General features: G+C 38.1%; 1 protein-coding gene across 8 annotated transcripts in view; it reads left to right on the plus strand.

Annotated features, from left to right (window-relative positions):
- The window catches only part of PKNOX2 (PBX/knotted 1 homeobox 2), a 752321-nt gene that overhangs the window by 680193 nt on the left and 45374 nt on the right, over window positions 1–26754 (plus strand). For 7 of the 8 annotated variants that reach the window (XM_075604325.1, XM_075604323.1, XM_075604329.1 and 4 more), the window contains 2 exons: window positions 2717–2814; window positions 22348–22467. In XM_075604325.1, the coding sequence (XP_075460440.1) occupies window positions 2717–2814; window positions 22348–22467 (218 nt within the window). The remainder of the gene's footprint in view (window positions 1–2716; window positions 2815–22347; window positions 22468–26754) is intronic. The other variant, XM_075604330.1, reaches the window with a different exon arrangement.

The raw sequence follows: 26754 nt of genomic DNA on the forward strand, positions 1-26754 counted from the left end.
TCTTCCCCACAGCAATGAAACTAATTGCTGGATGAGAGAGCGCGACCTCTGTATGAGAAAAGCCATCCATCAACGTCGCGGGATCATGGCGATGTGACATCATGTGGTGATGCGTTGCCATGGCAACACGCCGTTACGTGATGATGTGACATCATGACGCCACGACATCACGGACGGCAGGTAAAAGTTGCACCCCTCAAAAAGAATTTCTGGTTACGCTCCTGGTACTAGGTGTAGTAATGAGTTTTAAAATGCAGTTACCCTTGCTGTACTCTGTACCTTTTTGCTTTGCTGGATATGCAGCATTACCTTTAGTTTCATGAAACACAGGTCTGACTTGACAGATTTTCATATGACCATCAACAAATATTAATATCGGAGTTATACCAGTTTATTTCTATAAATATATTTATACATTATTTAGATTTCATTTTATTTAAGCAGCAGTCACCCACGCAATTTAAGTCATTATATTTTGTTGATTCTATCGTTTTTACAAGCCTTTGTGTGCTTTTTATAGTGATTCTTATCTTCTCTTTTTATAATATTGCAGTTCAGAGATTTTGGGGGATTTCTGTAATAATATTTTTTCTCATAAACCACTGCTTGTAATTCTCGAGGAGTGAAATAAAAAAATTCAAAGACACTGAGAAATAGTCAACATTCTGTTTTCATTGTTATCTTTGATTTATATGGTGCCAACATACACGTATAGTATTCCACAGCACAGTACAATCTGGGGCTAAGGACTAAACATAAAAAACATGCAGTATAATGTAAAACACATGAAACAATAGGTAATGATGACTCTGCCCAGAGAGGTTTATCTGATGTTAGAACCGCTTATCCGACACTCACCGCCGCGGTTTAACCTGGACCCGCAATCCGATGTTCCGTTATTCGACGGCGGATAAGCGAGGACCAACTGTATATGGAATGGAAGAGTGATGTCACATGGGTAGGTGGGTGTATAAGTCCACTCTGCTTGGTGCAGTAATAACTGTAAGATTGCTAGGAGAGTGCTTTGTAGGCCTCTTTAAAATGGTGGGTTTTGAGGGAACTTTTCAAATTGAGAAAGGTGGCGGAGCGCCTGATAGTGTAAGGATAGAGTAAGGCGTCCCACAGTTGGGAATAAGAAGTAATAAGGGAAGAGGAGAGCCGTAGGTCATGAGCGTAGTGGAGACCGTGTGTGGGAGAGTACTTTGGTAATGTAGATGGGCTGCATCGTGGAGAGCTTTGTACAGTAGGTGTACAGAATTTGATTCTGCTGGGTATTGTTAGTCAGTGTTAGAATTTGCATAATGAAGTAGCAGACGTATAATAATTGGTGAGGTAGATGAGTCTGGCAGCAGCATTTAGGATGGACTAGAGAGGGGGGGCAGTCAAAAGAGGACCGACTAGGAGCAGGTTACAGTAATCCAGTTGGGATATTAAAAGTGAATTCATCATTTGGATGGATTGCGTAGTGAGAAAAGGACATATGTACTGTAGCAATGTTGCAGAGGTGGGAGCCGCAGAAATTGGAGATGTACACTTTACTCAATGTGTGTTTCGATGGGAAGAGTACCAAGAGAGGATTGTGCCCTGAAGACTAATGTACTGTAACATACAGCAGCAGTGCGCAAACTGGGGGGTGCGCCCCCTGAGAATTTCTAGGGGGGCGCAGCGGTTAGAGAGGCCCCGCGCTCTTCCCCATGGCATTCAATGCTGATTGTTTGCTGCCTTTGGTTTAGATCTTAACCGACTATAGCTTTTCTATATCCACATTAGGTTAATAAGCTGTAACTGAACCTAACATTGGATTACATTGAGACATTTCCCAGTGTTTAGCTAAAATCTCTTTGAAATTAGCTCCTTTAAGAATAACCCCCCATCTAGCTATAGTCGGTTAAGATCTAAACCAAAGGCAGCAAACATTCAGCATGTAAAATGCTAAATTGAGAGTGGACATCTTCAGAAATTTGATTATGAATTTATAAATTGTTCTACTGTGTGTTTTGTTTAATTACTGGAATGCCTTTGTGACATTCAGTTACAGTATGTAGGCATCACAAAAAGGCCCTTAAGAAGGAAGATCTTTGAATATTCACGTAATATAACCAACACTTGCCGCACACACAATGTGTAACACTATTTTAAAATATACCACAAACAAACTTGAATCCATCCATTGCCATCATATTTTTGATGTGTTTCAGTTCCTTGTAGTCCTTTTCCTAGGCATCAGGAAAAATTAGGTTTTCAGGACAGAGATTAATTATGCAAAGCTGAGCACCCTGTACGGACTGAATAAAAAATAAAAAATAAATATATATATATATATATATATATATAATAAAAAACTAATAGACAATACCGTTCTGTGGCTAAGGAAATGCTTTCATTTGTGCGAGCTTTCGAGGTACACTGATCTCTTTTCCGGCGATGTTACAATGGATAAAGCAAGAAAGGGTTTTACTTAAAAACAGTGCATCTTGATAATTAAGCTTGGTTAACATGATATATATATATATATATGTATATATATATATATATATATACATACATACATACATACATACATACATACATACATACATACATACATACATACATACACACACACATACATACATACATACACACACACAGACACACACACACAATTTGCAATAGCCTGGTCTGTCTCTCTAGACTGCATCTCTCATTTTCCCCTTTATAACATTGTCTTTGCTAGGTGGGGCACTTTACCAACCGGTTGCCATGGTAACTTCCCAGGGTCAGGTAGTGACCCAAGCTATCCCTCAGGGAGCCATACAGATCCAGAACGCACAGGTAAGACAAAGTTTTGTAACGTATTTTCCAAGCTGATGCTTTGTTTGAGATATATATATATTATATATATACTGTATATATATATATGTATATATATCGTGTGTGTATATATATACAGTTGTTACCTTTGTGTACATTGTACATTGTACATTGTTATTTATCTTAATGGCCAAAGAAATTAAACCTTAAAGGCATATTTCCTCTTCTTACCTTAGCTATCACTGTCCTGTCGCTCCAATTAAGGAAAATGTGTTGTTTTGGAGCCAAAGAAACACTGATAAATAAATCAGATTTCTGTGGCTGAGATCATGGATGTTAAAAACTGCTTTCTAATCTGTAACACTCCCTACAAATGAGTGGCCTTTCACAGCCCAACCTAAGGGCAGGCTGCATCCCAATTAAGAAACACTTCAATCCATATGTTTTCATGTAAGGTTAACATTGTGTGATTAATATACAACTTTATTTGACCTACTGATAAGGCAAAATGTCATGCGGTAATGCAGAATATCAGTGTTTTCATAGGATCTAATGGAAGTTGCTGACCTGTCTAAGGCCTCGGGCATGGTCACCGTGCTGAGGCGCGCTTGTACTTACCTGTGAGCCCCTACAGCCGCAATGAGAGCGGCTTTAGTAGGGGCTCGCCTTCGCTTCCGCAAGCGCGCAGAAGCGTAGGTCTTAGCAGAATTTTACATTTCAGCGCTCGCCGGAGCGCAGGGCCGGTCACGTGAGCGGTTCGCCCAATGAGGGCGAACCAACTCCGTGACGTCACTGGCCCACCCGCCGACACACCCCCGGGCGTCGCGCTGTCTAAGGCCAGGGAAAGCACCCGCTTTACCTGAGCCTCAGCGCGCCTCTGCACGCCAGCTGGAACCCTGGCCCAGGCCTAAGACATGTGAATGTGCTCACAAGTGATCTTTTTATTTGATATATATATATCTATATATCTATATATCTATATATTGTTATGTCTTTACTTCACTGTAGCCCTCACCTTGACAAAGGTTGCATGGAGCAACCAAAACGTTGGTTTTGCTTGGCTTCATTAAATTGTACCTCCTTTATACATATTTCTGTATGGGACCGCACGCGAAGGTCCATCTGAGCAGGAGCACCAGCATTTTCTATGATTTCATTACCCTATTCTAGGTGTGCCTAGGGAACCCTCATTCTGTGTCCTGATTTGATATCTCAAGCATGAGTGAGGTCAGTCAGTAATGAATTTACATTTTCAAATGTTTCAATTCCATTAGGGATCTTCCTCATGTCACATTTTGATTGATGAACTCTTGTAACTGTCCTTCCTGCTGCACAGCAGTACAGTAGCTGACATGAATGCTACCTACAGTTAGGGTTGCCAGATGTCCAGGATTGAACTGGACTGTCCTGTATTTCGATACTATGTCCTGTAAAAAATGAGAGGTACTATAATACTGGACATGTATGTGTCCAGTATTTTCCTCCCTGGACATAGTGACCTGACGCAACTTTCACCATTGCGTCCAATATTTTTGGAGAAGCCACCTGGCAACCCTACCTACAGTACGTGCATGCACCCTTAGAGAAGGGTTACCAGATACCATTCACGCAATGAGAAATCCACTTTCCAATTGCTATGACTCATAAGCTTCGGTGAATTACTCTATCACTGTGTAAAACGGATATATATTTTAAACTTACTACGCGTGGGTTTCATTTTGTCTAAATGCCTATACCATTCTATAGTGCACAGTATTTTTCATTTTCAGTTGTGTAGTGCATAAATACTTTAAAAAGGACATACTAGCTGGATGCTATAAAGTCAGAAATTTTAATATAATATTGAGTATAATCAGCATTTGTACTATGACAAGACCTTAGCACTTTAGGAGTTATTTACTCAAGCAGGCTTTTTTTTTTTTTACTGTTCAAGAAATTGCACACTACAGACTACAAGACTTTTTTTAATGATCCTCTTAGGTTATTTAAAGCCCGCAATATTGTAGATATTTTCTTAAATTATCTGGCTTCTCTTCTATGTACAAATATCATCTCAAATGACAACAGGCAAACCTATATCTTTTTACTGTCGCTATTCGATGGCTTCGTAACTCGCCTTCTCCTGTCACTTCTCGAGTTATGGATCTCGCAAGATAGCATAATCCATTTTACCTCCTGCCATTGCATCGGTGTGATTTGCAGTCTGTCAGAGGACTTTATTTTCCCAGGCTGTCTTAGCAGTTTCTTGTAGTAAAATCATTCATTCTCTGGGAAATGTGGGCTGCATAACCTATTAAGTGCTGGGTTTGTTGCTGAGCTTTAAAACCATCATTAATTTCAGCAGTTGGGCTTCCATCTGAATACATTACAAACCATTACACATTAGTATAAGGTGTATGATCAGTATCATACTGTATAGAGTGAGAGTCCCAATGCATTGCTGTCTCTAACACTAATAGCATTTGAAAGAGGCATTCAATTAAATGTGTATTCACCCCACTAGTCTAAATCTTATGACAGGGCAATCCTAATTCCAAGTGTCAAGGGACCAAATAGATGTGATCAGGGTCACATAGGATGGTTCACTACGGTTTATGGGGTTAGCAATTACAACAGCAAAATTACAAAGTACTTCTCTTTCCTTGTGTCTTCTATACGGTTATTTTTCATGTGTCCCCTCCCTTACTTTATGCCCCATCTCTTTATTGTACAGTATATCATCCCCACTGATGCTTCTTGCTTACTTTGGTTCATTGGCAGCCTTTGGGTCAGATGTGCATACATCTGCCCTACAGCAAGGGAAATTAGACTTCTCTAATTTATACTTTAGCTGGATGCAAAGTAGGTAGTTTTAGTAACCTGTAAAGGCTGTAATGTTTTACAGAAGAAATAAGGAGCAGTAATTATTCGAATCCCTTTGGTTTAAAATACACATTCTTGCAGCTGTTTTGCAAGATATACACTGCATACAGCTGCAGCGGCATGTAGTCAAAAAAATCACAGCGGCGATTTCGTGTGCTCTGCCGTACTCCACGTAGCATGAATGCGGCCAATCGCCCCAGGTACCCGCGCTTATCGCGGTTGCTTTGTTGAATTTCATGGATTCTGTTTCTTTGGGGATAATGAAATGAATGAATTGCAATGTGTACAGTACTGTGCTACTTCGTCAATTTAAGTTGCTTAAAAACCAGAACTCTAAAATGCCATTTTCTGCACTCGCCGCACTGGCGTCTTAAGGCGGAAAGGTTGGAAGACATTGCGCGTCATGACATCGGTATTCCGATGTAAACAACGCGTGATTTGTTAGAAAAACGGCCGCTGCAGCTGTATAACCAAATATAATTCACTGAATAGCTGTTGCACTCTGATCATACCTGTATCACTGATCGTCTACACAGTGCTATACATAACATTTTACAGGTGCAATGAGTTCTTGCTTTCAGAGTTTACAATCTAATTTTGGTGCCTGAGGTACAAGGAGGTAAAGTGATTGACTTGCCCGAGGTCACAAAGAGAGCATTAACATTACCACTGAGCTACTCTTTCAGACAAAGTATAGTATGATAAAAGTATAGTAAGTAAATATAGCAAGACATATTTTCCAGCCAAGAGCTTACATTGAAAACTTTTGAGTACTTAATAACTAAGGAGTACACACATGTAGTGGAAATTGGAAGATTGGGAGATTACAAAGCAAATTAGAATCCTCTTTATGACCAACAAAGTTCTGCACCAATTATAACCAATAAATGTGGTGCACTCTTTTCTGTGTGACTTTTTAGTTCTGTTTTGCAGCCAATATACTGTACTGTACTTCGCACCTCTGGACTGCCACCACAAAGATCTCCAGAGTTTATAAAGCTGTCCTCCCTCATCCCTCTGTGGTGGCACTCACTATTTAATAAAATATTGTCTGTAAGTAAAAGCAGAGAGCGTACAATCGTGCTCTCATTTCCTCAAATTGGCTTGCAGGAGTGTTTATAGCTAATGCTAAATTAGCTCTAAACACTGTTTAGAGAAGACGAATGCCATTTGCACTTGAGAATGCAGAAAACCGCCCTTATAAATAGCTTGCTTTAACAACACGATGCAAAGTGAAATGGTTTTGAATGTAAATTGTTTTTTTAACCACTGTGGCACTGGATGGGCTTCCTTTGTATTGCCAAATAATGTACTGCAGACCATTTCAGAAACCAAGGGCCTACATACTGCCAAATCTTTACAAAGTTATTTGTACTGTTTTTTTGGCTTGGAATGTACACATTTGGAATCCAAATAGAAATAAAGGTAAACCTCATCTCCATTTGGTTTCAAGCGGGCTCTGTCTGATTATGAATATCTCACTATAATTTTGGTTTGCTCTTAGTGGTAGTCATTTTTAATATTGAGGGTTTATTTCTTCAATTTATGTTTTTTTTTTCTCAAAAAAGTGTCTCAATGTTACAAAAAAATCTACCTAATATAGAAACATTTCAAGAAGCAGTCTTTCCCCTGATGCCACACTTTTTAATTTTTTGTAAAAATTTTTTTTATCGGGAATGGAACGGGCTCCCCAGAGCTAAACCATTTTAATTTCAACTCTGGATACCACCTGCCCTCAAGATACTTCCCAGAAAAGGTGTAGTTGGTACTTTAACCTAACCCCCTTTGTCATGTGTCATAGATTCCTGTTGGCCCGCCATTTTGTTTGCTCTGCAGGGGATGCTACCGGTGACACCTTCCCTAGTAAGTATCTTGAAATTAAAATGGTTCAGCTTGGTGGGGAAGGGCGTCCCAATAATAATAATCAATAATAATAATAATAATGCTTGATGATTCAGGCATTTTTCATTTTTTTTGTTAACAAAAACTGACAGTTCCAAGAGTAGATGTCCAAAGTGCCAACAACCTAAAGCAGACCTGAAACACAGCTTACAGGACTGCCCCAAGATTGCGAACTTTTGGGACCAAGTGCTGGATTATATACAGCAGAATGTTAAAATAACTGCGATTAAAGAACAAGTTTCTTTGATATTTGGCACCTTGGAGAAATGGTAGATCATAAATAACGGGTTGAGAGTACATAAATTCGTAGAAATTACATTATTGGCGGCCATAATATTACAATGGATTAAGTATATATCCCCTAACATGGAGATGCTAAACAAATATTTAACACAATTATTCATGTTAGATAAAAAGGAAGCCGAAACCAATAAAGAGCTAAAGACGGAAAATGGGATCCTTTTATTAAAATTTTACCAGACCAGGACACAGGGGTTGTGATACATATGTTTGGCCAAACATCATGGTACAGCTCAACCCCGTTATAGCGCGATCCGCTACAACGCGAATCCGCTTATAACGCAGTCTCGGGGTTATGGACCCCAAGGACCGCGTTATAACGGGATTCCGCTGTATTTACGAAGAAGTCTGATAGGTGAGAAGCCCAGAAGGTGATTAGGGGGGAGGGGAGAATAAAACATCCAATGCCTAATACCCTTAGATAAAATTAGGACCTATATCAAAGATATAAACATGAACTGTGCATAAGGGGGAAGAAGTACAGAGTGAAATACAAATCCATGATACAATGCAGATAGGACTGAATCGTCAATTTAAATTAAAATTTAGGTTTTTGTTTGTCATTGTTTAAACTATATGTAATTGTAATATATTATTTACTGGTTTAGTGCACTGTTAAAAGTAAAGGAATATTGTAATATTGTAATCTGGTGTTTTGTGGTCTTGTTGAAATTTAATATGTTTTGTTGTCATAGAAAACGTAATAAACATTTTCAAGTTGGGGGGGGGGGGGGAAACCTGACCGTTATATATTAAGGTGTCTGATCAGGGCACTATCACACAGAAATTGGAGTTTTCTTATGATAGTTCCTCTTTCAGCACTATCAAGCTTTAATGAATAAACAAATTAAAAAGCTTTGCAATCCAGTGGAAACATATTTTAAAAAAATACATATCGCATTGACAGATAAAAAGTTAAAAAATTAATTGCATAGTAATGCAAAAAAAAGAATTGACTGCATTGATAAATATCATTTTTTTCCTAAAACCCAATTTTGCCAAGAAGATCAAGACAGGAAGGTAAAGCTACGTTTTTTTCTAGTTTATTTTTTGTAATTTTTTTTTAGACATCTGCAGACTTTTTACCTGGCAAAAGAATGTCCATTATTTAGGAGATTGTGTTTCCGAAAATATCGCTTGTTACCATTATCATCTGCCTCCCCTTTTCTCAATGATTTGGTTTCCAATAAAAAGCTGTGATTCCTTATTGAACACTTTTATATTGATAGTCTAATTCAAAGTATGGGTCCTTTATAGTGCACCAAATAACTGGGGTATGGGTGCCCCGGTAAAGAGTTGCATTGTGGTGGTTCCATTGCTATATTAATCTCTCTACTGTCAGTATTGTATTTGCTGTGGAGGCACTGAACAGGATATATATATATATATATATGTTGTTTTCTTGTATACATTGAGTCAGAAGATGGGCGAGCTCCCAGTACACGTTAACGAACACTGTGGTGTCCTTACTGCATAAAGTTTTAGTTGCTGAACGTGCAAGTCTATAGCTGATGTACACAGCAAGTTCAGACATTTTCTGATCAACAGTCCCAGTTCTCTAAATGGGTACATCGTGTGTATCATCTGTTGAGTTCCAGTGGAACACACATGATGGATGAAGTGTGACAATGTCTGTCCCTGGTAAATACACAAAATATACCAGTTTTAGCAATCATAGAAGTCATTATTCATTGACTTTCCAGTTTACAGGTCTATGCTGACCATTAAATGCCAGTGTCTCCTACTGTGCCTTGTAATATATAACAGAGAGTCCAGATGGTGATTTTCTGGTGTTGGATTTTATTTCGGTTGCACCCAAAGTCCTCTCCTACTGTATAATGACACAGGACATGAAGATTTTTTGACAGTGTGTAATGTCAGTAGTAAAGTATTACGGTATGTCTGCAGAGAGCAGAGATGAAAAGCAAAGCTGCAAGATAGTCTGTCTCTCTCATCTCTCTAGGGCTGTCCTGAGGCACTTTTCTGAGTGCTTGGAGCTTATTTCCAGCTATACAGTGCACATTTTGAGTTAGTCTTTTGATGAAGACGCACATTCAGAATTGTCGGCCTGTGTTTCACCTCGATAAGCAATTGAATGATGGATGAAGAGTCATAAAAATGTCTGCGATGCTGGCTTTGTTTATGTCCATAACCGTGCTTGATGGGGTGGTAAAATCCATTCATAAATGAAACGGAGTGCAAACTGGGACTCAGGAGACCAAACTTTCCATACTAATAAATCAGGTCAAGGTTTTCATGGCAAACTTTCCTAGTGCTCTCTGGGGTAGGCAGGGAATGAGTGAAGTATGATCAGCAGGATCTTTTTTAGTTTAGTTTGGTGGTGTTGCGGTTTTTTTTTTTTTTTTTCACTTTTTTAGTTCAATTGAACTTTTTGAATCAGTACATAGTAAGTCAACGTTTCGGGGCCATCCGGGATCTTCATCACGGTGTAATTACTAAGAATAGTAAATCCCCGTAGCATTTTCAGCTTAACGGACCCTGATACCAAGAAACTTACCAGTGAAGTTAAAAAATCTCCCTCTAGGGGAAAGAAAATGGCCACCACATCTCGGGTAGAAAGGAATCACAAACGCCATGTAATTAAAAAAAGAATACAAATAAAAAAGGGCATTATTTAGGAGGGCTGCTGCTTTAAACATCTTCCATTTAAAAGAGAGTATAAAATGAGTTCCAGACATTGATTTCAATACCTATGGGAATTATGTAAGGAAGCTTACCCTCAGCTTTGGTGCACACATAATTAAAATATACTTTAATATACAAATTGTGATTATGGTGTGCAAGTCTTGTATCTTTATGCTATTGAAGGTAGGGAATGAGGACATGGTGGAGTAAAAGTCCCTTCCCACCATTTATTGTGTGGTGTATAAGATATAAAAAAATGTATCACTGATTTTTTTGTTTTGTAATTTCATTTGTGGATGCAAGTCTGTGTTTAGATCCTTCAACTACCTGTATACCTAAATAGAAAATACATTAGTGTTTCTACAGTATGTTCAGTTTTTCAAGACCAGCTGCCTAAATATTGCTTTCTGCTAGTGCAAGAGCAGAGCAGAATTCAATTAAGACACTAGAGTAGCTTTGTTGAGCTACTTTATACCCCAGAACAAAAAAATGGGTAATAAAGTCCAATTTTTAACTTTGCCAGCAAAATGCAGAGGTTTTAAGCAATTGCTACTGTAAATCTACTCAGGAAGAAGAAATAGTCTTTTTATGTAATATAAGTGCTAGATAAAAACCTAATTATCTTTTCGTTTTTGACACAGTAGTAAAATAATACATAATGTGGCCTTTGATCTGTCATGTGAAAGATACAGCACTTGGTAGATGTTACATGACCTATTGTTTTATTTTTCTAATAAATTTAATTATTGTTCAACTTGGTCATTATGGTAAAGACAGCAAACACTCAACATTGCATCTCCATGCCCAACAGTCTTCCCAATGGTGACATATGGGGTAAGTCTATATAGTCCGATGCAGCCATTTGCGACATTATTGTCTGGAAATCCCTATTGTCTTGAATATGGGTTTTGAATGAAAACAGCCCAAACAATCACTTTGCACAACATGCAATGAGGCCCAGGGTTTCTAAGGCTACGCTTATAGTGCCAGCGAAGCAACGTCGCCCGAAAACAAATGTATTGCAGCCGTTCTAAGGCTGCGCTTATAGTAAGCGCAACGCGACGGCAGTGACGCGAAATTTGGAAGCCGGTCAAATTTGATTTGTCAGAGGCTGTCGCCACATGTGACAGCCTCTGAACCAATCAATGACCGGGTCGTCCACGACGTCGCGGCAAAGCGAATTACAAGTTTCGTTAGACATCGCGCGCACTATAAGCGCAGCCTAAAACATCACACAGTATTTATATTGCAGATTTGAGGCATGGATATGTACTGTAAATGACATCCTCGAAATGCCTTTGAACAGGTACCCCCAGATTCACAATTCAGAAGAAGCATCCACACTCACACTGACAAGCCCAAAAGGTTCAAGCAGTTAGGAGTTTTGTTATAAATACATATATACATACACACGTGTGAGAAAAAGTTTGTGAACCCCAATAATAATTACGGAAATTCCATCGTTTTTCCATGTTAACCTTCTTGAATCAAAACCAGTCTTTTGTTAAATATCCAATAGGGTTTATATTAACTAATTCCATGTCTTTTGAAACAAAGTGATGTATGAATTAGACAATGAGTTATTAAGAGTCAGGGTATGTGCAAAAGTAAATGAAACCCTGGTTGTATCAGCTAAATTAAAGGGGACCATTAGAACCAGGTGTTTAAATAATTATACAGATCTTCAGGTGTGAGTTTAGGAGGCGCCACCCTATATAAAGATCAGAAACTTTGAGTTTGGCCTTCACCATACAGGTGTGTGGAAACACGTCATGGCACGATCAAAAGAAATCTCTAAGAACCTCAGAAAGGCGGTTCTTGATACTCATCACTCTACAAAGGGTTACAAAACCATTTCTATGCATTTGAGGTTGCACGAATCCACTGTCAGACAGTATACAAATGGAAAGCGTTCAAGACCACAGTCACTCTAACCAGGATTGGTCGTCCTACCACAATGTCTCCAAGAACAAACCGGCAAATCATCCAGGAAGTCATAAAGAACCCTAGAGTAACATCCAAGTATCTGCAGGCCAGTCTCACCTTGGTTAATGAGTGTTCTGGACTCAACTATTACAAAAAAAAATGAACAAGTATGGTGTTCATAGAAGGATAGCCATGGGGAAACCACTGCTCTCCAAAATAACATTGCTGCCTGCCCGTCTGAGGTTCGCCAAAGAGCACATATATGCTCCACAAGACTTCTGGAACAATGTTCTCTGGAAAGAGGAGTCAAATAACTTTTTGGCCTCAATGAGAAACGTTATGTTTGGCAAAAACCAAACACTGCGTTCAAACAGATTAACCTGATCACAACCGTCAAACATGGTAGTGGGAGTGTGATGGTTTTGAGCTGCTTTGCAGCATCATGACGTGGATGGCTTGCCATCATTGACACCACCATGAATTCTGCATTGTATCAGAAGATTCTGGAGAAGAATGTCAGCCCATTTGTCCGTGAGCCAAAGATGAAGCGAAAGTGGGTCATGCAGCAAGACAATGATCCTAAACATACAACATAGGATAATAATAATCTTATTATAAGACATGCGGAAAAAGGAGGAAGGTGTTGTTTTGCAAAACAGAAGTGATTACGAAAAAGAAGCACACCGACTCCTTTATGACGAATCTTTCTACAGAAAATTAAAGAAGGACCCTACAAATGAATATACAGTATTGGCCAACTTAAAATCATTTTGGATGATGCGTTACTTAAGATGATAATAACTAAAAAATGAATTTGCCTTTCTCTATTCAGAATTTCCGAAAATCCCAATCTTCTATCACTTACCAAAAGTGCATACGTCTGTTTCTAATCCACCAGGAAGGCCAATCATAACTGACATACAGTCGCTTACGTCTAATCTTTCACAGTATGAGGATTACTTCTTACAGGTATATATGGGAGTTTTGCTTTCTTTTATTAAGGATTCCACTGCTGTTTTTAATCTATTTACCGATTTTAAGTGGAAAAATACATATAGATGGATAGCTTGTGACGTACAAGCTCTATACACGCATATTCCACACATTAAAGGATTAGAAGCAGTTAAGTTTTTCTTTGAGAAGGATCTTCTACTGCATCCACTTAATCGTGAGTTTATTCTAAAATCAATACAGTTCATCTTATCTCATACTGTAATTATTTCCTTTTTCTCTCAGAATTCTTTCTCCAAGTTTGTGGTACGGCAATGCGGACGCACTTTGCCCCGAATTTTGCTATTTATATATATGAAAATATGAAATTCATAAGATCTGGTCTGATAATCCTTTTACCAAAAATATCATTCTTTGGCATTGCTACATCGACGACATTTTGTGTGTCTGGGAAGGTGATATGGAATCAGTGGATAAATTCTTACTCTATCTAAATGATAATCACCAATATTCACGTGTGTCTCAGACACTATTATGGGGGATTTCCTAGATCTAAATTTGACCATATCAGATGAGGGTCAAGTTAATACCAAAACTTTTTTTTAAAAAAAGTAGATTCCAACAACCTGCTTTTGGCTTCAAGTAATCACAAAAATACTTGGATTCAAAATATCCGATTGGGACAATTTATGAGAATTAAAAGAAACTGCAGTAAAGAAGAAGACTTTGATATACAGGCAAAACATTTATTAGAAAGATTCATTCAGAGAGGGTATCCCTTAAATAAATTAAATGATGATTTGCACAAGGTTAAGAATATAAAGATGAGTCTTTTGCTGGAACCAAAAATTAATAAGGAAAAAGATACGAAAAATGGGTATAAAATGTTTATGTTGCGTTCATCACAAATTTTAATTCTGTCAGTAGAAAGATTGAAGGTATTATCAAAAAAATACTGGGGGATCCTGTTCAATGACCCGATCTTGGGGGAATATATTTATACCACCCCCAATTTCATTTATAGAAAAGCCAAGAATCTGAAGAATGATGAAGTCACACGGTGTGACGAAACATGTGGTGACGTCATCACGTACTGGCGTGTGTATGTGGAGTTCCTGGTGTCTCGGCATTTCAATCAGCTGTTTATCTCACTGCCGGTATCCGATTGAGGCGGAAGGATAGCACAGAGGCATTGCTGGACGCCATGGGGTTACGCCAGCTCGTGGCAGGAGCTGCATCCGTTTTTCATCTGACTAGGTGCACCCTGTATCTTCTGGACTCCCCCACTCCCGTTGATGACCCCTATAGAGATTTCTCTCCAATATGTGTGGGGGGGTTTTTAAATCCTGTAAGTGCAACTCCTTGGGACTGCTTGTTCTATTAAATGTGCCCTTTATTTATACAGTTACATGCTATGGAGCCTGCGCTTCTTTTTGTCTTTTGTTTATATATACCGTATATATACGTATGTATGTTAGTGTGTGTGTGTGTGTGTGTGTGTGTGTGTGTCTATATATATATATATATATATATATATATATATATATATATATATATATATATATATATATATATAAAAAGTAGATTTTACCAGATTGGAGTCCGGAAAAAACGAGACAGCACACAGTCCAGTAGTTCCAATGAAGCTGTATTTAAAGTAACATGGCACCACCTCCAACGTTTCGGTCCACTCAGCGTGACCTTCCTCAGGGACGTCCCTGAGGAAGGTCACGCTGAGTGGACCGAAACGTTGGAGGTGGTGCCATGTTACTTTAAATACAGCTTCATTGGAACTACTGGACTGTGTGCTGTCTCGTTTTTTCCGGACTCCAATCTGGTAAAATCTACTTTTTACATGTGCATATGGGGCAAGCATCAGCATCTTACTTATGTTTACAGTGTGCCAATTGAGTGTGATTTTTTCATATATATATATATATATATATATAAATATATATATATATATATATAGACACACACACACAAATGTATATATATATATATATATATATATATATATATATATATATATATATATATATATATATATATACATTTGTTTTTTTTATTCTTGGAGTTAATGTTAGACTCTTTATTCTAATATAAGGTTATTTCTTGCTAAATATAGTATCTAAATTCACCTCCGATAGTCACCATTTGATACACTCTATCTTCTTTAGCCCTATGTTTGATATGTCTCTATCTTAGTTTTTGATGCTTTTCTTTGTTTACATATATTTTATTCCTTTATTTTAATATCTTTATGTATTCATTTAGTTAGTCCTTGAGTACTTTATCCATGCGCCATATCTAACATTTGTTTGTTTTTATTTTCAGCGCTATAATATTGCTGCGTCGTTTTATTATATCATGTTTTATATATTATGCTGTTTATTAAACTGTTGTATAAAGCAGTTGGTTTTAATTAGTATATCAGCTGTGTGAAACCCTCTGCTCATTTGGGATTGGCTGCACATACTACCGATGTTCATCCAATCCTGAGACCGGTGGGTATATATCCCATATGAGTATAAAATTATTCCCTGATGAAGTAGTGCTTATGCTATGAAATGCATAGGATTTTATGCTGATTTTTATGTTTTATATACTCCATGAGCCCCAAGTACTGACGTGCGACTTTTGTTTTTTTTATTTAACTCATCTGGCTGCAAATATTGTGGCGAGTTTGAGTGACGTCTTTAACCTGATCTCTGCACTGTCAGAGCTAACTTCTGGGCTGGAGTTAGCGTTGGTCTCTATGGACATTAGCTACACTGACTACTGGGGCCGGCACTTTTTGTTACTACCCTACCGATACTTCATGATCACCGCTATACGTGATGATGTGTAGTGACGTAGGGGTTACCTACAGCTGCACTGCCGTTGTTCACTATACTGGAAGGTTTCCTGTGCTTGAACATTTACTCCTGTGATGACTACCTAAAAAAGAACCGCTGCTCTCCACATTTGCAGAGGAGGATTGATCGTGCCCACTGGTGCATGGCCACCTATGGGGAGGAGAGCGTGGATATCCAGGAGTCCAAGAAATCTATCGAGGAGTGACCAGAAGGCATCCAATATCTTTTTTTCGTCCGGTTCCATTGTGGTAACGCATGTCTTGTAACATGAAATGCTTAAAAGATCTTGTCTGATGTACGCAGAATACTAACCCTTTTTAGAAACAATATCTTTACACTAAACTTTTTTTTACACTATGAGCGTTGTGCACTGTTTTATGTCTTGTTCTCTTACTAGTATTTGGGAGGTGCTGGGCCACCTCTGTTTTACAGCAGCAGCCGTTCTCTTTATTACCTAACAAGGTCATGTACACACCACTGAATATGTGTTAAATGTGTTCACTGCGTACCACATTTTTGGGTATTTGTGTTTTCAATTTCTGGAGCTTTTCACTTTTCACAATTGTATACTGATTACCCCTGAATCTATCTTTGCTGTGTACTTTTTTCTTTCTATTTGTAATCACATGTAATATGCACAAGTTCTTGATGTGATCCAGAAATAAGTGATCAGAAATACAAGTATGCTGGGAATATTGTGTCAGTAGTTGAGCCCTCGGCATGCACTTCATAATTATATTCCTGCAGTGCCTGCTTAATGTATGCATCTTAGGACCTGCGATACAGTACATCACAGTCGGCACCGGGTGGAATAATTTGTACCTGACCCAGGCCAGCCATGGTAATGTGTAATACATACAGTACAGCAGGAATGTTTTGATGAAGAACCTTAGAAAGAAACCAAGAATAAAGGGATGTAATAAAGTGAGGGGTCCGCAATACACTGTGTGACGGGCAAGGGTAACCAGGCTTCATAATAAAGGTTAAGCCCTCTGGTTGCCCTTGGGTCCCGTGGGTCCCTGGCAGCTATTTAGCACTATAAGCCAGGGGCCTGGTATCTTTACATGAAAAGTTAAAATCCTCTGCTTTTTCCACTTTCCATGTTCCCTTTGTCCTAGACTCATGAAACTTGCAATGTGTAAGTTTTAGGTGGGGTATTGAGGTAAGAATACAATTATTTTGTTTGCAGGAGTTCGGGGGCCGGAGCTACCGGTAGTACCTTAATTCTACCAGGCGAGCAGGCATGATTTGCCGGTACGCAAGTAGAATTACACCGGGGCTGTCCAGCGTCCCCCAGACTCCTGGTTTTCAAGCCCCGATATCTCAGTCCTAAGTCCCTCACAGTCATGAGTCTCCCCAAGGTCCCCCCTGTAATAAAATATGTTTTCAAATGTTTGATACATTTATTATAAGGTTCTATGCAGTCTGCCATGGCATCTAGTTAAGGTGCCAGCAAGTCTGCATAGAGTCCGTAGTCCAAAGGGGAGAGGATGTCCAGAGGTGTGAAAACGTTTGGTGGGTGAGGAAAGGTGAATTGCCAGGTCTGGACTACAAAGGGCACCCGGTGGGGACACCTTTTGCAGTTGTCGGACTTGGTAGAGCCGGCTCCCCAGGTCGTCAGGGAAGATGCAGCCATAAAGTCTTCTCCCCTTGGCTAAAATCATATCTCCCGCTCACCCGGCATTTCGAGCCTCTTTGGAATGCTTACTCCTCTGACGTCAGCCGAGGGACGAGCCTCTCTTTCTATTGGCTGGCAGGGAGGAATTCCCACGCTCCGATTGGCTGCTCCTTCCCCTTCCGTTCTGGGGATAGACAAGCAAAGTGTATAGAAGGTGCTGACGAAGAGAGCGAGTGTGCGCACCAATGACTTGTGTCGATGAAGCTAGGGCTGGCTTTTCCAAGTTACTCTGTTCGAAATAACAGAGCAACTGGCTTCGTTTTGAAGCCTGAAAAGTTTGCCTCGCAGAGACTAAGTCAGAAGCGAGGACCAAGTTCTCATTTTAAAACGCAGCGGACGCGGCTGGGAACTGAAGCCGAAAAGACGACCAGGAGAACCGGGTGTATATCCTGGTCAGGGTAAGCTCATCCAAGCGGGCGCCCTGCACCTAAGAAAGGCTAGATTTCCCCCCAGACCTCCAGTAAGTGTATTTTTAACTGTTACTTGTCTATCTCTTTGTCTTGTACGTGGATTTACCAAAATAAAGGCAATTTTTTTTGTTTACTATCTTTTGCTTTTGCCTAATGAATGATCCATGTAATATATAAATGGTGTAAAAAGTACATGGTCTCCCGTGACACACTGCTTTGCAATAAACATACATTATATACAGTACTCTGTTTTCATAAAGCTGTGTCAATTTTACAGTGTGTAACTTGCATATACAGCATAGGTGTGCGAGTCTGAATATGTCTATATGCCTTGATTGTATTGTACGGTAGTGGACTATTACAATATTACTTTTTTATTTATGATTATTTACAAGTGAATATATTTACGTGCTCTGAATACTCCGGTGTTTTGCATGTCACCCAGTTCAGAATAGGTTAACTTCTGCCATGCAGGAGAGGCAGGACTCTTAAAAAAGAACCTCAACAGTGTTTTGTTTTCTTACCAATTTTTTGTGTGAAGTGTAACCATGTAACACTGTTTTTCGTCCTGCATATATGAATGCATAATATATTTTATCAGAGAAGTGTTGGATAGCTGTAATGTAAAATAACATGTTAGTATAGTTTGAGCTCCTTCTTCAGTTATTTGCAAATTCTGTCAATTTCCTTCACTGCAGTCTGTGCAGATGGGTCTATCCTTGGATGAGTTAAAGCAGGTGATAACTTGTCTCCCTGCGAGAGACCACGCTAGTCTTCCCACAAAGAAACTCCAAATGTATCTGATACAAACCAACAAATACACAGGAAAGAAAAATGGCAACTGGCAACATCACGCTAGCTATATAGTGAATGAGGGTAAACAACGTTCTCCTGGTGCCAGGATCTGCTGGGTCCTGCTATGTGGGTGTACAAATAAAATTGAGCATGTAGAAGACCGCCTTAACAATGCCTAACCTTTCATATTTTCATGAGTGTGAAACATGCACATATGTTACAGTAATATTTGATGGTCCGCTGACTGACACTTGTTGATGCTATGCCTAGGTAGAGCCATACTGGCATAGATCTTCTCCACAGCATACAGGTATCTAGAATTGGTATTGTTTTATGTCAATTGTTTTTTTAAAGCAGCATTCACTCTTGTTCTTTTTAGCATTATCTGGAGTAGGGGGTCTTCAGGGGTACAACCATATCCATTTTACCTCCAGGAGCTCCCTGGTTCTTGGGATATTAGCCATTGAAGTTTCACCATCTTATGGATTATTGGTCTAGATAAACTGCTTCCAATTTATTTCATGGCAACCAATTACGTGTTTAATATTGTTGGAATTTGCCTTTAGATTGCAATATGTGTTCCATATGCTTACTACAATATTGTGTATATATTGGAGTTTGATTCTCTCCTGTTGGTGGTCATCTCTCTTATTTCCAGAATATATTGTGGGGGGTGGGTTGGGGAGATGGAGATGGAAACTAAAGAAGTATTGCTACCTTACAGAGCTACAACTTGAAGTTCAAAAGTAATACCATATTTTGCTCTACTACTAAAAGGAATCATATTGTGTCTAATGTCCAGAAAAACCTCCTGTTACAGTAAATACGAGCATCTTTAATTCCCAGTTTAAAAAGGATTTTGTATTTATTTTATAGCAACCCCCCTCACTGCAAGTTGGATTTACAAGGCACTGACCTTTAACCCTTTGAGTAGCAATGGACGTAACTACTATGTACAGGGGTCTGGCAGTTCAAGGAACCTATGACATAATAGCTTTGTCACAATCTAATTGCTCATTTTTGTAAGGGAGATGGCGTTCTTCATGCCTGTGGATTGCAGAACGTCATCTTACAGGAAGAGGAACGGAAGCGAACTCTTATTCTGTCATCCTTGATGGAGCAATCACCTCGGTGCTGCAGCCCTTTCAGCACTCAAAGGGTTAATGCATTGCTGGAATCTCCAGCAAGAAGATGGTTTCCCGGATTTGAGTATGAGTAGTTATTGTTAACCAATACCTGGCATGCAAGGCAAGCTCTGTGTTCTTATTTGATATTGTTTGTCCAATAGGCTTTTCCATATCATCCCCACGTTTGAAATCTGTGGAGTTTTGCAGGATAACACTACCCATAACATATAGTTTGTACCTATGGCTGACAGTCTGTGCAGGGTAGAACATTAAAGATACAAAGAATCTGTAAAGCCTTGATGAGTATCTTGTATTACAGTTAGTATTATTATGTCACATTTACAGCTCTCTCATTCTAAAGCACTTTATATCTATCATTGAGATAGCAACCTCTGAGATGAAATCCTGCCAGCACACTGCAGTTGTTGAATAACATTCAACAGAAAATGTACATTTAAAAGGAACAATAACATTATTAGTACCCTTTTACAGATAAGCTGAGGCAAAGATCTATAACACAGAACGACTGAAGATTGAATCAATGCAAAAATAATGTAAATCTAATACAATGTAAACTGTTATTCTATAAAGTGTGGGGCAGAAAAAAGTGAGTTGCCCTTAATTGCACAGATCTGTCAGTGATTCTTAAAATGTGATGTTCCATTTTACTGGTTGGTGATCTAACCGTAAACATATCCTTCAAAAATCCAAGATTGGGTTTATTTTATGACCATCTTGCTCCTGCAGTGCCTTATTTCTGATATATAAACCACAGCATTTTAAGAAATCACACCACTTCGGACTGGATGTGTTAAGATTGCAGTGGTTTCTGTAGCATAAGAAGTGACGAGACAAGGGAGAAGTGGCAGGCGGATAGGAGCGTTGTTGAACTGTGCTTTCCATTTATTTATGATCACATAAACTGGTCTGTGCCACAGGAATTTTTTTTTCATTCACCCCCACGGTCACCATGGAAATCAGGATGCTATTGTGAGCTGGGGGATCGTGAAGGTGGTCACCACGGCAACGCGTGCTGCCGTTTTAAGCCTGACCTCCCGAGAAGAAAAGAGTGGCTTATAAAAGGAGTCTGACTATGTGTTTCAACTGGTTCCCGCGACAAGCGATGCTACTGTACCTAAACTGAACTAAAATATGGAAGGGTTTATAGTGCAGGTCTCCTGTCCTTAGATGGTCTAGGGCACAATGTGGTGTAGATGCTGTTAGGTTGCAGGTAACATTTTAGCTTTTGAAAGAAAATCCACTTTTGTCATTTGTGCACTATTCTGATAGAATTCATTAATAATTCAGAATAGGTGACATTGAAAAATAAGTACATAAATCCTGTCTGCTGTGCACATGATTTCATTATTATTCCACTAGGAGGTGCTCAGGATTACAATAGAATGTGGATATGCAAAGGTGCACATTATTCCAACACATAGAAAGCTTTTTAGAACAAGGGCTCATATCTCACAAAGAAATCCCACTTCAGAATGCTGAGGAGTGGCCTACAAGAAAGGTATACCTGAAGATACTGTATGTATTTTATTTAACATTCAGCTTTGTTTCATTAGGAATAAAGACACTAATCTCACTGACCAAAGAAGAGATTTAAAGTAATTTGAATAAGGATTTTAAATAAGAATAGCGGAGACGTTTACTAAAACCCACTAGAGTAGTAGTGGATTCCCCAAGAAACTGTCGGCTATTTGTTTCTGTGTGAAGTGGAGATGGGCTCCTTTAATCTATGCATAGTCTGTGTATGCTGGCTGTTTAGCAAGTTTACATCCTCTACAACACATCTTTGCAGTGACAGGTTGCATAATTATAGCTAACCTGACATACTGTACTACATAGTGCATTGAAGAGCACTGAGTATATGCACATAGAGATATGGCCCTCTTTAAGTCTCAGTGTAATCACTGTGCACTCTCTTTCAAACTTCAAATACCAAACATTAGTAGACCTAAATCTAGAGGAATACAGGCTTTAGTAGTTCCTCAAGGAACTACATATTGAATCTATACTTACTACATTGATGCTCAAGCTTTTTTCTCTCTCTCTCTCTCTCTCTGCCTTTGCCTTCTGCTGCTCCTTAGGTTAACCTGGAACTGACCTCCCTGCTTGACAGCGAAGATAAAAAGTCTAAGAACAAGCGTGGAGTCCTGCCAAAGCATGCAACCAACATCATGCGCTCTTGGCTTTTCCAGCATCTGATGGTAAGAAAGAGAGGCACACTGTATCGCACACTCAACTAACTCCTAATTACTGCCTGACATCCTGTAAATGAGTTAACCTCTTCACATTTGTAACACTTTCAACTCATAATGAAGGGGATTGTTGTAGATGTTTTGATTAAGACATTAAAGGCCTACTATGGCAAATATATTGAGTTCTCGCAATGTAACATTGCCATATCTTATGAGCTCAACATCTCCTGCTTTCTGTCTTTCATTCCTATGCAGAAAAGTTTTCTGAACCAAAATACCAAATGTGTATATATCTGACAAGCAGACTATGTAACCGAGGGTGGAAGGAAATTTAAGAGTGGAGGTCAAAACCGTCAAAATGGTTTTTAAAAAAAATCAATGCTTTATAGCAATGTTACCCAACACACAGTGCTAAATAAAGGAGTACTTCAATATTAGGTGACACCTTTTTTTTTTTAATTGGACTAACAATTGATATTTTGGGACAGGTTTTCGAGGGTTGTACTCTTCCTTATTACTTGACCTGAGATAGTAGAACTATAAAAACTTCTCTTAAGTTGTACAGTAAGTCCAAATAATACAGGTATCGCCTAATACTGAAGCATTCATTTATTTTGCACGATTGCAATCAAACTAACACTGCTACTTCAATTTAATTACAATACACACAATACTTTTAAACTTCAGAATGTTTCCAGGAGAGCGGTTTTACCATCAGATAAAGGATTTAGGCCTTTTACATACTGTAAGGGAATTGATTAAAATTACTCTGGTTAACCCACCTCTTCAAATACTGTAGATAGGATTCCTCCTTTGGAAAATAATTGGTCAAATAACTCCTCAAATATAATGAACTGGTACAACTTTCTCATTGTGTTTGTGCGGGAAGTATAGGCAGGGACTGAATATGGAGTGACTGGAGAAAGAACGTGAGTAAAATGGAGTATGAAAGTTTTAAGGAAATAGTAAGCATCTTGGATAGCTGGGATATATGCCGTGTGTCCCACTTGATGTACTGTACTTCATTAACTAAAGACCAGTAAGCTATTGAGCATGAACTATAGTTGGATAGTTCATCCTAAAGTGTGTTGCATAAAGAAAAATGTATACTATAATTATTGAATAATAGTGATTTGTTATCCACTTGATATTCACTTCAAAAGACCCTTTTGGGCTATGTACTGTATCAACAGAAAGATTGAACTTTATTATTTACATCATAAATTGTAGTGGAGGAAGGCACTCTTACCTTAGCTTCTTGGTTACAGTATCATACCCTGAGAAGTTTTACGTGCAATGCAAAATAGCAATTATAAAATCTTCTCTGACGCTGTGCGTCATCGAGCATACTTACTTGAAACATATATACTGCTTGTATATATTTTAACAAACTGTTAAAAAACCTCAATTAACATTTTGTTGCCAGAATGGCATCTGCAGCAGAGTACTTTAACAATCTGTGTTCATCAGTTTTTTTCCTTGAAGATTTAAACCTGTATCACCTGCCTGATAAGAGGTCCCTTGTGACCTGAAACTTTGTTTGGAGGCCATGCAGTGAGACCATATAAACCATACAATTATGCATCAACCTGTTGCTTTAAGACTTCATTTGAGCGGGATGGTTTTATTTTTGGTGCATTACCGCTCATGTCACTTTTGTATACGGCCCCTATCCCTTTTCACTTATGGCCAATTCTAGTGAATGGGGGCTTTTACCACTGGCGTGTTATACATGTCGTGCTGCAACGCGCCAACAGGAGTAATCACGATGGCTACAGCTATACATATACAGTGGTTGTGCTGAACACATTATTAGTGGTTTGAGCTAAACTACTTTTTTGCAAAAATCTTTTTGAGTTAAGTAATATCCAATTCATTTTTATTTTTTTACAAATATGGAAGGTCTAAGCGGATAAAACCTGCCTTTTATTTTTACCAACTTTCAGCAGGCACAAGGCAAATGTAAAAAAAAAATTTTTTAAACAGTTCTTTTTTTTCTAATGAGGACGTACAATTCTGAAAGCCTTTGTCTTCTATACACGTTTTCCTGTGCAGCAATATCAAATTTGGCCATCACATTATTCCTGAAAGAAGGATGATTTTAACACAAATATTTTTTTTATTGAAGTAACTTCACTTTTAATCGGCTCAGTATACAATACAGGTGTTGTACAACCGTGTCCATTGTGTGAAATAGACAACATATTCTCGATGCTCTTCCTGGTTGTAAACTGTCCTTAAGTCTCTTGTATAATCACTGCAGAATATCTTCAAAGATGTTTGTATAATTATTATTTTCTCGGTGTAAACCCTCTGTCTGATCTTGGTGGTACTGTATATCTTTTCTCCCGATGTTAACCCTTCTTCTTTTTGGTGTAATCATCTGCCTATCCCTTAGCTACATCTATCAGTATTTACCCAGAGAATATCCCTTAATCCACCCTTCCTACTACTAATTCTATTGCCAATTACGACATCTATATGTGTCCTACAGCTTAAAACGGATGTCATATCTGATAAGAAACTACCCACCCACCATACAAGGGAATAAACTTTTATATTATCAGTTTTGATTACCTCATCATATCATCAGTTGTCAGTAGCCTCTCAAATGTTACTCGCAGGGCTCCCCTAGCTCAGACAACCCAATACAGCTGCAATCCCATTATAGTTTTTCACCCAACCTAATGTAATTGAATCTACAGAGAACACCACTTTACTTATTCAAATACTTTGTCTGTATAAAAGAAAGAATTGTTGCAAATCAGAATAATATCATATTTACTGTATGGCATTTGTTTTCATGCACCGGATTCAAACCCAATTACAATATAATAATCTAACTGAACTGGAATTCTTACAACCACCTGAATTCGATTGTAATATCTCTATAATCACAAATACATCCTACGTATCACATTCAAAAATGCTAAAAACAGAATGCCAAGATACCGTATTATTCTGAAGCAAAGAATTCCCACTGGAGAAATGTGATATCTTGTGTAAAGTCCTATTCAACACCTTTTTCAATATTTCCTCTCCTTGGATCTTTTCTATACATTCTTTTTATAATACATATTAAAAGTAGTTGACAAAACAATACATAATAAAACCACACAAAGTACAATGATGAATGGATGACAAAAAAATTACACAATGCTGATATATTGGAACAGAATTTTCAAACTTTGCCCACCAAGCTAAATCTATCATATATTGACCATGTTCTATCTCTTTTAATTGACCCTGTAAAAACTGAAGTAAGTATTCATATTTCTTTATTTCTTCAGTCCTTTTCTCCCATGGAAACTCCTTTATTTTAGATATATAAAATTGTAATGGAACTATATTTAGAACTAGCGAGAGAATCTGTGACATATTCACCTGGATCTCATGTAAATATATTCCTATTGGATTTCGTCCAATACAGTTCAATTCTTTAAACCTCTGAATGTGTACACATATGAAATAAAGCTTTTACTATTTCATTATCCAACATACCTTGTACACATACCCTACCTTTTTCTACAAATAAGAAAATCATAAAATATTTTTACTGCCTCAATACAAACTAAAAACATGAATAATAAATAATCTTGGCCTGGTGTGATAAACAAACAAATGATTTTATAATTAAAATGTGAACAAGCTTTAAAAATCTAAAGCAGGGGTGTGCAGCGCACAGCAGTAATGAGGAGGAGCAGGTCTTGCAGTAAAATAGTCCTTTATTAATAATTCATGGTGTGGGACAACAGCAAACCTTCAACGCGTTTCGTTCAAAGGAACTTTATCAAGAAGTGCTGTGCATATTAAAAACAACAATTTAAATACAGCTGACTGCCTGATTTTCGCGCCAATCGTGACGTCATAATTGCGTTTTAACCAATAAAAATCGTGGTCCACTTTGAGCACCATCATACAACTTACAATTAAGCTTTAAAAATCTACCTGTTCAAGTCTTGCTGTAATTGTGTAAAAAATGAAATCAAGATATTGGAGACTATAATATAATAATTGAGTATTACTAATAGGTATTCATAGTGCTGTAATAGGAAATACAACTCTTTCTTTTCTTAGTATGGGCATTAAAAAAATACTTGAACATATATATTTTTTACATCAAAACCACTTTTTTACCCATAAATCTGTATAATTTAGAACAAATTCAAAATCTTCTGGCAAACTTTTTTTTATTCCTAGAGATACCCTCTTGTACTTTTTTTCCCCAATAGTAATACAAATAATACAAATAATAATTTTGTTATTTTTCCTAAAAAGTGAAAAAATATTTAGTCC

This window comes from Ascaphus truei, chromosome 6 (assembly GCF_040206685.1).
Source record: "Ascaphus truei isolate aAscTru1 chromosome 6, aAscTru1.hap1, whole genome shotgun sequence".
NCBI lineage: Eukaryota > Metazoa > Chordata > Amphibia > Anura > Ascaphidae > Ascaphus > Ascaphus truei.